Source organism: Cyphomyrmex costatus, unplaced genomic scaffold (assembly GCF_001594065.2).
Source record: "Cyphomyrmex costatus isolate MS0001 unplaced genomic scaffold, Ccosl1.0 scaffold23, whole genome shotgun sequence".
Lineage (NCBI taxonomy): Eukaryota > Metazoa > Arthropoda > Insecta > Hymenoptera > Formicidae > Cyphomyrmex > Cyphomyrmex costatus.
In genome coordinates, this window is record NW_017276368.1 from 1,386,267 (window position 1) to 1,401,970 (window position 15,704).

A 15,704-nucleotide genomic window follows, 5' to 3' on the forward strand; every position below is an offset into this window, starting at 1 on the left:
AATATATATTCTCTGTTATTACATTAAAATTACATTTTAAAATTAATATTACAAAATTTTAATGATTCGAAAACATTCAAACACTTATTTTTTGGAAAACTTTGTTTTTTGAGTTGTGTTGTTAGTACTCATTATAGTAAATGAGGAATATGAGAATCGGTGTCGCAAGTAGAATTATGAAATAATTCATTCATTTGATTTCAATAAAACTATATTTTCACTAAATACATATAATATGTAGATTTAATTATATTACATTAGTATCCTAAAATGTTTTCTAACATCTAAAATAATTTAAATATTATATAAATAAAGTACATTTACTTAAAGCAGAATACTTAATTTTCTTTCTGTCTTTTTTTCTATTGATGTACGGGACAGGTGACAGATATGATGATAGCGAATTCCTCCAATCTCATTATAACAGTCAAACCGGCAAATCAGAGGGCAGCGTTGACAGCACCTCGCCGTGGTTCGTTTTCACGTAACAGTCAGTTGTCATCAGGAAGTCGTCAGTCTACACAGAGTGCCGGTAGTGATGAAGAGGCAGATGAGATCGTCGATCTTACAGGCATGACGATGCAAGATGATGCCTCGGCATCGTCTACTCAACATCATCACTATCACCATCACCATCATCATCAAAATTATGATCAGGGTGTACTGCACCTGTAGGGTAACGCGTTTTGTATTTACAAACTATAGAATAGCAATAGATAATTCATTATATAGTATCGAAATACAAGCATATAGGAAAATGAGATATATAATAGTGAAAGAAAGACAATTTCTACATAATTTCTATTATGAATTGTGTGTGACTGATACTCTTTGAGGTGATGCTCTGTGAATTCTAGGATTAAGAGAACTGTTTGTACCTCGATACTTTGTAATTAGTTGTCTATTGTTCTGAGACGTCATGTATTAGGCAGATTAGACTACGCTATCGTGAAGAAGAGTATAAATTTTACTGCCTGACTAGCAATATTCCAAAAGCAACAGTGGCCTTACATAATATATTATTCCTGCTAGTTAAAAAAAATAATAGTAAAAGAAGTGTTCCCTTATAATGCAGCCACACGCCTATTCGTGTATCTATTTCGTCCACACCACCGCATGTTTAGACTGTTAAAGTTTTTGAATTTTAATTTCATTTTTATCTATATTATCTGTTATCCAATTGCGGACTAAGGATCGAAGGGTAATGCTTTTTAGGATGGTAAGTATCGAAGTAGAAACGTCAGGAAAAACGATTGTATTTTTATGTGTGTAAAATATTGTTCTTTGCGTGCCTTTATCAAAGTGGAATTAATACGTTAGAGAATATTAAATTCCAATTATATTTACATACATTGTTGAAAACAATGATGAGAAGACACAGTTTCTAAGATATCTATACTGCCTTTGTAGTTACATGAGTCCATTTTTATATACGCTCAAGCCCACTTTTTCTACTTAATTCGAAAAGACATGTACATATATAAATATATACAAAGTTATATATATTTATAATATTCTAGATATTTTTCTATTGAGTGTATTTTTTTTAATCGCAAATCTATCACTTGGACTTCCGCAATAATCGCTATTTTTAACGGGCCATATCATGCATCATTGTTAAATTACTAATCGCGTTAAGTGTATTATCAATTCCGCGATATCGCTGAGATATATTTCTTTTTAATTCTAATATTCTTATCTTAGACCGTCTGTTCATACGTCATAGATCATGTATAATATCTAAAAAGGAATATCTTTTTGAAAAAGATATTTATGATTTGCGAATTCAAGAAAGAGCGAAAGAATGCGCGCGCGAAAGAATGCTTGAACGAGAGTATGAAATGAAAAATTAGTATTATTGTAAGATAATCATTTTAAGTTTAATTTGTATGTATTTCCGCTCGAAGCGAGAAATCACTTTTGTACTTAACCAAATAGAGTACGGACTAGATACGTTTGCAAGAAGTACTTATTCGTCTGTACTAAGTGCTTTATTGAGCACTATAGTTGTTACTTGAAAAGAGTGCTAAATTAGCGTTTGTGAAATGAAATTAAATATATATTTTTAACACGGTACGTCGCATTGTACTCCTTAGTGCGGATAAGAGGTAGTTAATGAATCACGAGGATGAAAATATACTTATCAACGCTGTAATTCTTTTTAATGGCAGCTTATGAAATAAAGATATTTTATTGTATTTTTTTAAGTCTTATTTACTCAATAATCTCATATAAAATGTCTTTCAAAATCACGCCCAATATCTCGATGTCTGCTTCTCTGTCACGGTTACTATGGTGTGTAAATAAAATATGGTAGAAGGCTCCAATCAAATATCTGTAACTTTGCGTAGAACATAATGTTCGCAAAAATTGGACGCAGTCGTTAATTGAAGTTAAGGGAACGACGGAAAATTTTACAAATATTAGCTCGTGAAAAAGTTTCACGACTCCAATAAGAGATGTCTTACGCCGAGCATGGACCCCGTATTTTTTTGACGGGCAGACCAAGCAGTGGTGTACCTTTGACTTATGGGGATTATGTTCTACCGCAGAAAAGATCGGAGGGTCGCTTGAAGCTGTATAATTCGTGCACGGATATTCGAGCATGGAGCCCGAATGTCTCGGAGAGCACGCGCTACTTCCGCGAGCTCAACGAGCATGAGAAACCTGCGGTTCGTTTCCCACGTGGATCTTTTCTTTCTAAAAGAACACCTTTAAGCTTGTTCCGAAAAGATTTATATTTTTATATACATGTATATATATATATATATATATAGTTGTGTAAACAATTCAGAAATTTTTCAATGTTCGATCTCGAAATCCAAACTGTTATTGGAAAATTTGGGTTGTCTCTTAGTTGTATCTCTTTGTGTGTAGCCAGTGAAATTGATACCATCCAATGTGATAATGGAAAACATGATGACACTTACGGCTCAAGCTCAGCGTGAGCTTCGCGTTGCGCGGCGAGAATTGCAGAAATACAGGTCCTTGAGGCTCACCCCGGAGCAACGGGAGCACCTAAAGAATTTCGTGAGCTTTCTGAGCGCGTTAAATATTTCTCTCTCTCTCTCTCTCTCTCTTAGTCGAGTAGAAAATAATTCTTAATCGTTTTGTAGGATAGAGCTATTGGCAAAATAGATATTGTAGGGACCGATAAGACGGAAGATATAAGAACTGAATCTATAATAAGACCGCTTTCTCAGGGGCATATATTATTCAATGCAAACAAGATTGCATCTTTGCAATGTTCTGACACTTATTTATCAATATACTTTCGCCCTGATAGATTTCAATATGGTGCAAGTGGCTATCCGCTATTAACTAATACGCGCGTTTTGAGACAGAATTTGAGCGGGAATCCATTATTGGAAAATAATACTTATTTAATGTCACGCGTAACGTCCTGCAATATACTAACTGAAGTAAAAGCTACACGAGGTAAACGTCCAAGCTGCAAAATAAAAATTAAAGTTCCAATAGATACTAACAGTAACACAATGTTATAATTTCGCACTCAGCAATATAAATATAATATAACACAGTGTTACATAATAGTTATACATTGTTGAGTGTGAAATTATAACATTGATGTTAATTTACTTTTAGTTAATTTCGACCGGGTTGTTTTTTTAATTGCTGCTTCAGATAGCACTATAGAACTTTCTCTATATAAAAAGTGTATACTAGTTCATCTCTAAAAAAAATAGACATTTATTCTATGAAATAAATATCCAGTAAATTAACAATAACATAACTGTTATTATTATATGAAAATTCTTTTAAAAAAAGTTTTAATAAAACCAACAATATAATAAACACAGTTATAATTTCTCATATAACAATATAACTGTGATTTTAATATGACATATTATAGTTTATAGTTAGAGTTATATTTATACGAATTGAATACTTTTCAGAAATACTGAGAAGGTTTATATCTTTTCTTGCAATTTTTTTTTCGTATATAATATAAATTTCAAAATATTCTCTGATTCTTGAGAGTCTTTCGAGCTATAATTTCTGCAAAAATATCATAAACCCTGTTCAAACTCTTTTTTTAAAGATTATATCAAAAATTATAATATGAAAAATAATATTTCACAAAATTTACATATATGACGAATTCTGGAAAAGATGTAGACTTTCTCGGCACTTCTGAAAAGTATTCTAGCTTGTATAAAAAATTCGAGGAATTCTTAAGAAAATTACAAAATTATTCAGATATTCTGAAAAATTTAAAAATTTATATAAAAATTCTGAAAAAATTTTGAAAATAATTTTCTCCAAGGATAACACGTACGTATATTATTGAGAAAGAAATTATAATTAACAATTACATATTTTTTGTAGAAAAACATTCTCTTTGATTTGAAACAATCCGTTGCAAACTATGATAAATTTTGCAGAGCACAATGAGCAAGCGAGCATTTGCATAGAGTACGTCGACGCATCTTCCCAAGCGGCGCAAGATGTTCGCGAAATGGGTGTGCAAACGGAAGAGTGTAAGGAAAACGATGACAAACAGTCTAATATCGATTCGCCTTCCAGTCAGTACTACGAAACTACCGAAAGTGTATCTACGTTTGAAAGCGAATTAGGGATGAATTCAGATCCTGAGATCTGCGAGAAAAATCATAAGGGAGTGATTATTCAAAAGGATTCCGAAATTATTGTCCTGAAAAACGAGCTTGGCGTACGAAACCAGTTGATTTTATTAAAACTTTTTTAAAAAAATTTTCATATAATTTTTCAGACATTTTTTATGTAAATGTAAAAATTTTTCAAAACATTTTTGTATAATTCTGTATAATTTTATAATCCTTTTAGAAAATTTCTTAAATATTTTTGTAAGAATTGAAACATTTCGAAAAAAATAGTGCTGTAAAAGTTTATTTTCTAAAAATACCTTTAAAAAATTCTTATATTCATTTATAATTAATTTTAAGAATTCTTTATATTTTAGTTTATAAAAATTTCTGAAAAATATCTTAAACTTCTTCAAATTTTAAGTTTCTTGGAATGAGAAATCTTAGAGTAAAGGATTAAAAAATCTTAGAATATTTCAAAGTTTATATATGTAAAAAAATTTTAAAAACAATGTAGATTTTTTTCAGCATTTCTGAAAACTATTCTAATTCATATTTTTAAAAATATGAAAAATTTTTTAAAATTTTATATAATTATAAGTAGAAATTCTAAAAAATTAAAAAATTCTTAGTAAGACTTTGAAAAATTATATTAAAAATTCTTTAAAAGAAAAAATTTAGCAATTTGATACAAATAAATTCTGAAATATTTTAAGATTTTTAAGACTTCTCGTTTTATAATTTCTGAAAAAACTTATAAAATTTGAAAAAGTTTAACACATTTTTAAAAAAACTTAATGTATGACAAATTCTTATAATATGAGAAATTTTTTTTTACCAGAAGAGCTCTATGTAACATTATAACGATCATGTCTGTTAAACTTTATACACGTTTGCTTTTCAGATGAAGGAGGATGAACTGGAAGAACTGCGGGATCTGAACAGACATATGCAAACGCTGTTAAAAGAGGAGGACAAAAACACAAGCATTCTGAGGCGTAACGTTAATGTAAATCGTAGTATTTACTTCCGACTACTTCAATTAAAAGTTTGTGTAATTATTTGAATCTCGCATCTCTAGACCCTGCAAGAAAACTTGAAAGTATTGAGCGACAGGCGCGATGACGAGATAAAAGATTTAAGTGCAAAAGTAATAGTACCGAATAATTTTATACGATTTTACACGTTTCTTTATCGTAAAATTTATGGATACTATCATATTGTTTTCCTTACAGCTTTCTTCCTTCGAATGTCTAGTGGATCAGTTGAAGGCGGAGTTAGCTAGAAAATGTCAAGTTTGTTATTTCCAGACGCAGGAAATCCAGAAACTTAGAAAGGAAGTTAAGGAGACAGAATTACTTTGTATGGAAAACGAGTCGCTTACGGTTCGTATACACAAAACGTAGTAAATGCTGCACAGTATATATAATTCTTTAACGCGCCTTTTTGAGATTTATTTTTAAAGAACCATTTTCAGAAATAGATAAAATTTTACGACTCGTAAAATATTTATTTCATTTGCTTAAAATAGGAATTATGATTTTATATATTTTGAGTTGTGTAACGGGCCGTAAAAAATGTGCAAGAAGTGGGCCGAAGGTTGCGCATCACTATCTTAGAGGAAACCGCGAATTTAGTTTAATGTATTAACATGTGTAAATATGTGATGAATTAGCGGAAGGTGAAGGAAATGGAGCATTTATCAAGAGAGGCTGAGAGCTGCGGTATCGCTTTAGAGCAGATGAAAAATGTCTGGCGGGAACGTGATATGCTTCAAAAGCAATATCGCGAGCAAAGTTGCACGTTGGCGGACAGAGAAGACGAAATAAAACGACTATTGACGTTGATAAAGCAAATGTCTGTTACGGCTGATACTCGTGAGGTGCGTCATTTGGCTACGTGCGTCACATTACGATCCATTAATTTTAACGTTGATTCAATTAATAATAGGAAATAAATTATTCGAGAATGCTACGGCTATATAGTCCTAATTTATACTTAGGGTGCAGCAGCATAAATATAATCAAAGAAATTTTACGATTTGCAGGTTTTTCCGATCATTGCTAAGATATATGTTATCTCAGAGAAAATTACAGCTTTAAATAATAAAATAGAAAATTGTAGGATACACATAGAGATAATTTTTTAGTAATTATTTTTTTTCATTTCGCAGATATATCTACAGTTTTGGCTAAGTATAAAGCACACAGAAAAATACAGTTACGAAGCTGCATGTAGCACAGCAGCACCTCAAAGCGTTCAAAAAGCGTTTATGCAAGTGAATTTTAGGCACTGCTGTGTTACGGAATATTTTGCATTTAATTATTAATTATTTATTCCAAATATTTCAAAAATTTATATATTCACAAATCTATCATAAATTTATTATAAATTTATTCAAAATTTATTCCGAATATTAGTAAATTAATTAACATTTAATTAATACTCAATACTTAAAATTATCAAAACTCAAAAAATAAATTTGATTTCCTGATTATATCAAATCTCCTCCTTCTACAAAATCTTACAATATATATTCGTCAAAAGAAGATTCTTATTTTGTATATATGATAATGAGCTTTTCTCTAAAATTTGTAGTAAGTATATTTTAAGACTATTATTAAGAAAATATTCTTTGTTAGAAATAACTGTTATTTAAAGAATATCAATTAAAATGAGCGATCACTTTTCTTAGCAGTGAGATGATATTTTTTGTGTGCATATACTCAATTATTATATTTTCTAGAAAAGGCGGTAATAGTAGCAAAGAGAGGACAAACAAAATATTAAACTTGCCATACAAATAAATATTTTTTTTAATGAACAGTTAATTAATTTTTTGTTAGAATGTTAGAACGTTAGTTTATTACACCTATTTAATGAGAGTGTTTTATATCAAATATTACATAAGGGCTGTAGCATATTTTACAACGAAATGTAAAATAACAGACAAAGAAATCAGATTGTGATTAAATTCATTAAAATTAATGAATTCGGTTACTACCTGCTACATGCGTTGTAATCCAAGATCTTAAATAATCCTTAAGAAAAATATATAAATAGATGTATATAATATAAGGTTTAATTAATTTATGTACGTGTACCTCTTTTCTTGAAAAATTTCCTTGGCAACGCTTTTATGATATTTTGTATCTTTTTTTATTATTTATGTAGATTTCTTGCACTAATAATTTTCACGATCAGGTAGAGATGAATGGTGTAGTGGCCGACTTGAGAAATGAGATTCAGGCAAAAAACGACAAGATCTCGCAGTGCGAAATGCAGCTAGTTTGCATGGAGCGGGAAGTCGGTAATCTGACTAACATGCTGAAAAGTAGTCTGAATAATTTCGACGAGTCTAAGATAGCGTATGAAGGCATTTGCGATTACACCAAGTGCGAGCACGATACTTGCTTAGATGTGCAGAGCGCGTTGTCTGCTTTAAAATCGTTCATAGCCGAGTTGGAGGAGTGTAAACTAGAACGACGTAATCGTCTGCGAGAGATAGATAACTTAAAGGCTTATGTGACATGTTACAGCCAAGAAACCGTCAGCGAAATTACAAACACAGATTTTGATACCGGACACGAATTGATTCAGCCGACTGCAGGTATATCCCGAGGCACAGACCTTTTCATCTTATTCTGGTTGCCATTCCAATAATCCGCCGCCGTATTCACGTCAAATCAATCCGCGCTATTACAGTTCGGATCAGTGATTCTTAAGAAAGAAAGAATTACATACGTTTTATTTCTTATTCTTTGTATTTATTAGTTGTTCCATTGCGATCCAAGTCTTTGAAATATAATAAATCTGAAAATTTGATCAACTCTTTAATTTCTCTTCCATTAAAAGTTCTAGGAAGGTTTTGTTAAATTTAATTCTATCAACCAAATATGTAATATGCAACAAAAATTATTTAGATACTGTAGATTTTTTTTAGTGTTTTACTATGCACTTTAAACAAAATGTATTTGCATGTCATTTTTTAAAAAACTCTTTTTTTTAAATTTTGTATCTTTTCTATTTATGTATTTATGTAAATTTCTGTTATTTGTATAGACTCTTCTATTAATGACTTTTTCTTAAATTTTTTATCATTAAATAAGCAAATAAGTAATATAATAACGATGCTACATTGCGTGGAAAAAATAATTAATTGCTTTATAATAGATATTTTAATGCAGATTTGTGTCGAGTTTATAATGTTACAGAAGATGTTTCCACATCAAGTAATGGCGGCTGTCAATCATCTAAAGAACTAGTTAATGTTCAGATTCAGTCGGACGACGTTGACACTACCACAACATGTTCGGAAGAATCGGAAAAGATAGAGTTGAACGAAGTAATTTCATATCGAGACACTGTAGTGTCTCCTGATAAAGATATCGATCGCGCTCTTGCGATGCATATCAAACGCTCCATTGACAAGATGCATAAAATATCTGCAATTCTTCAAGGTATTACAATCTAAGTATATCTCATATGTATAATTTAAAAAAAAAACTACTTCTATTATATATATTTTGCACTGTTTTTTTTAGAAAACTTTTAGAAACTTTTTTTTTTAAAAAAAGATAAATACAGTTTGAAGTTATTTTTTGTTTCTATATTTATTATTTATGATTTTAAAACAAATTTGCTATTTTTTTTAGAAAAAGGAATTAAATTTAATAATCGTATGAAATATCATATTTCATATAACTAACAAATCTATTTAAACAATATTCAATTCTAAAGATCATCAATGTAATAATATAACTAATACGAATACGAAGTCTATAACAATTTAAATTAAAATCTTAAAAAATTTAAATAAATTAAATCTATTTAATTTCTAAGCATGGTGCATACGATTTATTTGCAATTATGTAGGCTAAAATTAAAACATGAGATTTCATTTTAATCAGAATATTCATAGTTATCTTTGAAATTAGAATTTCAAAAAATAGAGTATTTATTCCTCTTAATAAATAAATAACCGATAATTGTTTATAATAAAATGTTCAATATTAACTCTTTGTTTTCGAACCCCGAAAAATAAAAAAATGAATTTATTAAAACAATTCCAATTCCAACGATAGCCGCAAAGGTTTCGATTAAAATAACGTCTTGTTTATAATAGAGACTTTCATGGGTATTTTCTATAATGAAGCTATGTTTTGCGAATTAATAACTTTTTGTATTTATATTCATTGTTAATAAATTCTAACAATGGATCTAGACATGGAAAGATAATCAACAAAATGCGCAGTTCCTTAATAACGTCTCGTTTTTTTAATTTTAATCCACTGAGTCTTAAATCATAATCGTAAATGAATCGTGCATACGATGTGTAAAAATCAAATAAATTTATCAATTATGTATTCATACCATTTTATAAGAAAAAAATAGCTAATTTACTTTAAAATAATAATAAATATATAATAATAAAAGAGATAAAAAGAAATTATATAAAAAATATTTGTCCACTTTTTAAAACAATTTTTATAAACATCCTAAGAAAATAGCGACAGTGTAGAAAATCTTCTTAAATCGATACGTAATGAGTGATTGATAATAATCTATAATGAAAATTGATTAAGGTGCTGGAGATCACCACGTACAAATCATCAAAGAGTACACAAGGCAGCAGCAGGAGCTGCAAAAGAAGGATCTCGAGATTACGGAATTAAAGCAAAAAGTGGCGGAGCACATATTACGAAGGGGTGAGGGCGACTGCGCGATTAAGGAGAAATTGAGGAAAAAAATGTTGAAGAAAGAGAAGGTATTGGAAGCTATAATAAGTAAAAGGAACTCAAAGATCGAGAGATTGCACGGACATCTTACTACGTTGGAAAATGATAATTTTTCTTACCGCGCGGAGTGCGATGCGTTAAAAGTTGAGAATGCCCATCTCATCGATGCGAAAAATTTACATTTGAAGAAGAACAACGCGTTAAATGAAGAACTGAAAGCACAGAGGGACCATATATGTGAGTTAACTCTGCAAATAGATGAATTGAGGCAGACTATCGATGTCTTAAAGGAGGAAACGAATAATGTTGAGTGCATGAAAGAGAAGTTAATAACTTTATTATTATTTTTATCTTTATCAATACTTAGTCCGTCATTCGTAAGTCAACTTATTGATTCAACAGATTGATCGATCTGGAATTGAAGAATAACGATCTTACAAATAAACTTATAGAAGCGAACGAAACTATTTCCAAAAACGCCGAGGTCATTACGGAGTTAGAATGTAAAGATGAGAAAAACAAAGTGGCTCTGACTCATGAAAGGATCAAGTACGACGCGATGTTGACGCAGAAACACAGCGATATCGTAGAACTGCAAGATGAGAATCAATCATTGCACAATCTGTTAAGGGATGCCGAAGTTAAACTCGCTCAGAGTAACGATGCGATATTATCGTTGAGGCAAGAGAGTGACAATGTGGCGGCGATAAATGTCCTGCAGGCGAGTTTGTCGGACTTAGATGTGGATAAAGAGAGGTTGTTGGTGAAAGTAGATTATCTAAAGGGTGAAATAGCGAATTACCGGAGCTGTACCGCAAGCGTTGAAAGTAAACTGCATGTGTTATCGCACGGAAATGAGGTATTGCAGGCAGACATAGAGACCGTAAGAAGTACTAATGATCAGTTGTTCTATCCTCACGAAAACGCAGTAAAGTCTCTAAAAGATGCACTGTACACGATTCCTAAGAAACTTTGCGAAACACTTCTGCGTCTTCGAACAGAAGTTAGGGAATATGATAATGAGATAGAAAACGCGTCTGAATATTATTCAAATAAAAAGTTTCCTGAAATCAAAGATGAAATAGGAAAACAACAGAAAATATACGCTGATAAGGTAAATGAGCTGAATAAATTTCATTAGAATTCATAAAATATTTTTTTCAAATTGTTTATTATTAATGTCTCGGTATTGAATACATCCGAACTAACGCTCGCAGTTTTTTTTCAGTCTTGTCAACAAGATGAGGATACATTAGTTGCGGTCGTTCAAGAAGTGGATTGTAATTCTGAAAATGCTGCGCACAAGTTAAGATTCTTCGAAGGACAATATGAGGAAAAACTGAAAGAAATTGAAAAGTTGACGGACGACGTAAAACTAAGAGATCGGGAAATAAAAAGTCTTCAAGAGTACATTACCCATTTGTTGCAGGAAAAAAACGATTTGCAAACTAAAGTTAAAGTAGGTACATAAATTTATATATGTATGTACACAATAGATATGTTATATGTACTTGTTAATTTCTTCTCTTTTCTAACATTATCTAAAAATTTTATTAATTAATTTTAAAAATAAGAGAAAAAGAGGAATTTATACACTCCCCCCCTCACACATGCACACACCCAACTTCTCCATTTATTTTTTTATAACTTCTTGCATAGCTATTTTAAATATAAAACTTATCCATTTCTCTCTAACAGTAATATATTATTTTATTTGTTATACTAAACATTCGATTACACTGTGTGACCGATTTCAACTTTTAAAATTTTCCAAAGGGCGCGTGGGTTTGATTATGTCGAGAACACGGCCCACTATCATTTTCCCAAGAGATTTGGTAAAGTTAGATCGTAGAAGAATGGGGCATAAATTTGAAGTTATTAATTTCGAGGAGTACCAGTTGCGCTATTCTCATGGTTTTGAGATCAAATATTATCACAAATACGTACACGCACATACATACACATACTCACACTCACACTTATGCGCGGGAGCGCGAACTTTGTTTTGCAAATACATGAGATAGCATTAGATAGTAGGATCTGTGAAGCTGGCACGACATTCTGTCGATATTAAAAAAATTACAACAGTTCCAGTAGCACTTTTCATAGTTCTACAGTTCTACCTAGAAATAAAAAATAGTTCCGCAGTTTTAATATAAAAAAACTAAAATTGAAAATATGGCGTGCTAACTACGCGAATCTGGCACGTCAGATTTCCTCTAAAGTACGAGAAAAAAATTAATATTTACACTTTTAGCAACAGTTCCCGATAGTTCTACTAAAAACCAACTAAGTTATGCATTTTCAAAATAAAATAACAACATTTAACAATTTTTATACATCCTATATATAGAAAATGGCATAAAACTTTTAGAAAAAGTGACGTGCTGACTATTTCTATCAGTTTCAACGGCAGTTCTCGTTAGTTCTCACAGAGTTCTATGCAATGCAATCATTTATAAGCAGAGTTCCGGCCTCTACATATTTTTAATCAATTTTTTAGTACCTGAGTCCAGCACGACACTTGTAGAAAAAGTCACTTTTTAGTAAAATCGAAGTTATTCGTCATCATAATCATATAGACAGGAGGCTACTATTGTGATTTTGTTACTCATTTTCCATACTTGTCGAAATGGTTAATAAAATCACTATAGTGACCTCTTGTCTAATGAATATATATTCATTTAAATTAAATAAAAAGAAAATTTTTGCAATAAGTTATTTATAGATTTTTATTAACATTAGATTATTATTGTACTCGTATAAAAATGCTTAAAAATTACTTGTCAATTTAGTATTTGATATTACTACTTTAGTTTTATCTATGATTGCGTTTTAAAACCAAAAAGATTTGCATAGATTACAGAATCAGATATGTATATATAAATTTACACAGAAATATTTAAGTACTAAGATTTGCTTCGATCGAAAAATAAGATTTCTCTTATTTAATCAGGTGTATTTTTATCGGTTTATTTCAAATTGTAATGAAATAAAAAGTATCTATTCATTTATAATATAAATACAAAAAATATTTCAATTATATTTATGTATTTATATTCATTATTTATTTGAGTATTAGATATATTTATCGAACATATTAGGCAGAAATTTTTCAAATATATTCTGTTATAACATTTAGTTCAATTACATCATTTGAAAGCTACATTCGAAGCTGGATTGAAGTTACAAAATTAATATCAACATATTTCTCAAAATTACGTAAAGTGTACATATCCGCAAAATTATTTACTACCTGCAAAACTGAAATGCAGCTTTTACTCTACGTAGTAAACACTAACGACTAGTGGCCATGTTATAATTTGCGGTGCATTCTGAGGGCATTCGTCAAAATTACTTCTGTGTAAGCAGACAGAAGTAATTTTGACGATTGCCTCAGAATGCACCACAAACTATACAAGATATTATGGTATTCCATAATCCTTATTTATTTCATAACTGCCTCCTTTTCTTTATTTATGATTAATAACACTGTGTTACACAATTTCTGTTTCTCAATATCTGAATGGTGGTTCTTATACATGTTTAGTTACTAAAAAAGAATACAAAGTTAAACATTTTAATTACTTATAGATTTTGAAAAATTAAGGACGTTATTTTTTAAAAACTCTACCAAAACAATTTCTAAACTCTTTTTTTGTTTATTTTATGCAGTAAGAATTATTATTTGCAAAAAAGTACTGAGAAATAAGAATTTGGTAAATCAATGTAATTTTTGACATAAAAAATTTCAATAAATTTTGTTATTTTAATACGTCGTTTAAATAAAAATATATGTATAAGGACTCTTTTTAATAAATAAATTGAAAAATGTAAATAAAGGGCATAATAAGAGTCAAAAAATTAAAATAATGTAATATAATGTCAATATTGTTAACATTTGTTTAAACATACATCGATTTAAATTTTCATATAATATCAACATTGTTAACAACATCTATTTTGTTTAAATATACACACATCTATTAAAATTCTATGTTATATATCTTAAAAATTTGACGTCGTTTAAAATTATATAATATAAAAGAAATTTTATATTATGATTTTTATCATTATATTTTTATATACTGTCAAAAAATATTTAAATTTTGTATAGCTTCTCTCTCTTCTCTCTCTCTATATGTGTATCACGCTTTATTAAATAAGAAATTCAAAGCATAGTGTCTGAAAAGTGATGTTTTTTTGAAAGCATATCCGTTTTCGAAATAAAAAGTTCTACAAGAAACATCCATTATTTATTGAGAAACAAAAAGTTGATTAATATTATATACTTCTGTGTAATTAAAAAAAAATTTTAATTTTAATTATTTAATTTTAAATCCTTTTTTTTTTAATTTAACAGCGCCAAGTAGAAGAATATCAGAACAAGTTGACGTTACTGAAGGAAAAGTATGACAGTAGCTTAATTGCTTTTCATAAAAGGCATAACGAAAATGTTGAAAGATTACAAACGAGATTCGAGGATATTATGAAAATCGAGAAGAGTCCATTTGACGCAGAGAGTTGGTTGCAAGTACGCGAGGAAATCGATTAATAAGTAACTTTTTAAATCAGTTCGTTATCGGTTATTTTTTCTAGTCGCTAGGCTTGAAGGAACTATCGGAGCTGCATAATCGAATCAATATTTTGAGCTCTCACGCGGCCGAGAGTACTGAATCGAATACCGCACAAGTCGAAATCAAGCAGGATTACGATAACTGTCGGAATAATTCTCAAGAGCATAAGTTTTATAATAAATTCACCTTGTGTACGCAGTATACGAAAGAGGATAGATCGATTTTAAGTAAAAAAGCAAGTAAAGAGGAGTTCCGCTCCAAAGTTCTGGACGCTGAAAATAATGAGACAGTTGCCATAACGAAATTATACTCCCGGGATCTAAGGCAGGAATACAAGTAATTTGTACTTTGTATACTTTTACTAATAGTTAATTTCAAAACGAGTATTTTAATCTTGTATACTCTTCAGTTTTCACAAGGATGAGAAGAGACGAACGAGAAATGCGGGATCGTCTAAGCCTAAAGTAGATAGAACAGTAAGTATGCAATACTTTTTTTTAATCACTTTTACGTTTTCATATTAAAATGCACGTGATAATGATACATTGCAGCTCGATTGGCAAAGAGAGAAATTTATTTATCAATGTAGCATACATCACAAATTGAGTAACGCCCGTTGATATCCGTGCAGTGATATTTTATGATGTACAGAGATCGTCAGCGCAAAAAGGGAAGTGAAAGGCCAGATATTTCATTACCTTTATGTAATATCGCATTCCGCAATTTCGCGCATTAAGATTGACGATATATGTTTTATACAAACCTGAGAGACAGAGAATATTATTTTTTACTTATCCTTTTTC

The 15,704-nt window shown here is 30.1% G+C and overlaps 2 protein-coding genes across 2 annotated transcripts in view; both read left to right on the top strand.

Moving 5' to 3' along the window:
- Positions 1-1,371, top strand: part of LOC108773970 (partitioning defective 6 homolog gamma) — a 3,104-nt gene extending 1,733 nt beyond the window's left edge. Inside the window, exon 3 of the mRNA XM_018539961.1 lies at positions 389-1,371. Within this exon, the coding sequence (XP_018395463.1) occupies positions 389-675 (287 nt within the window). The 3' untranslated portion in view covers positions 676-1,371. The remainder of the gene's footprint in view (positions 1-388) is intronic.
- Positions 1,372-2,459: 1,088 nt separating this feature from the next.
- LOC108774061 (intracellular protein transport protein USO1) lies at positions 2,460-15,580 on the top strand. The gene is made up of 17 exons (XM_018540072.1): positions 2,460-2,672; positions 2,878-3,030; positions 3,117-3,438; positions 4,407-4,693; positions 5,491-5,595; positions 5,668-5,736; positions 5,822-5,971; positions 6,262-6,468; positions 7,791-8,196; positions 8,801-9,046; positions 10,172-10,649; positions 10,727-11,438; positions 11,553-11,783; positions 14,688-14,858; positions 14,924-15,237; positions 15,311-15,377; positions 15,453-15,580. The coding sequence occupies exons 1-17, from the start codon at positions 2,460-2,462 to the stop codon at positions 15,519-15,521; spliced, it is 4,200 nt and encodes a 1,399-aa protein (XP_018395574.1). The 3' UTR covers positions 15,522-15,580.
- Positions 15,581-15,704: the final 124 nt, after the last annotated feature.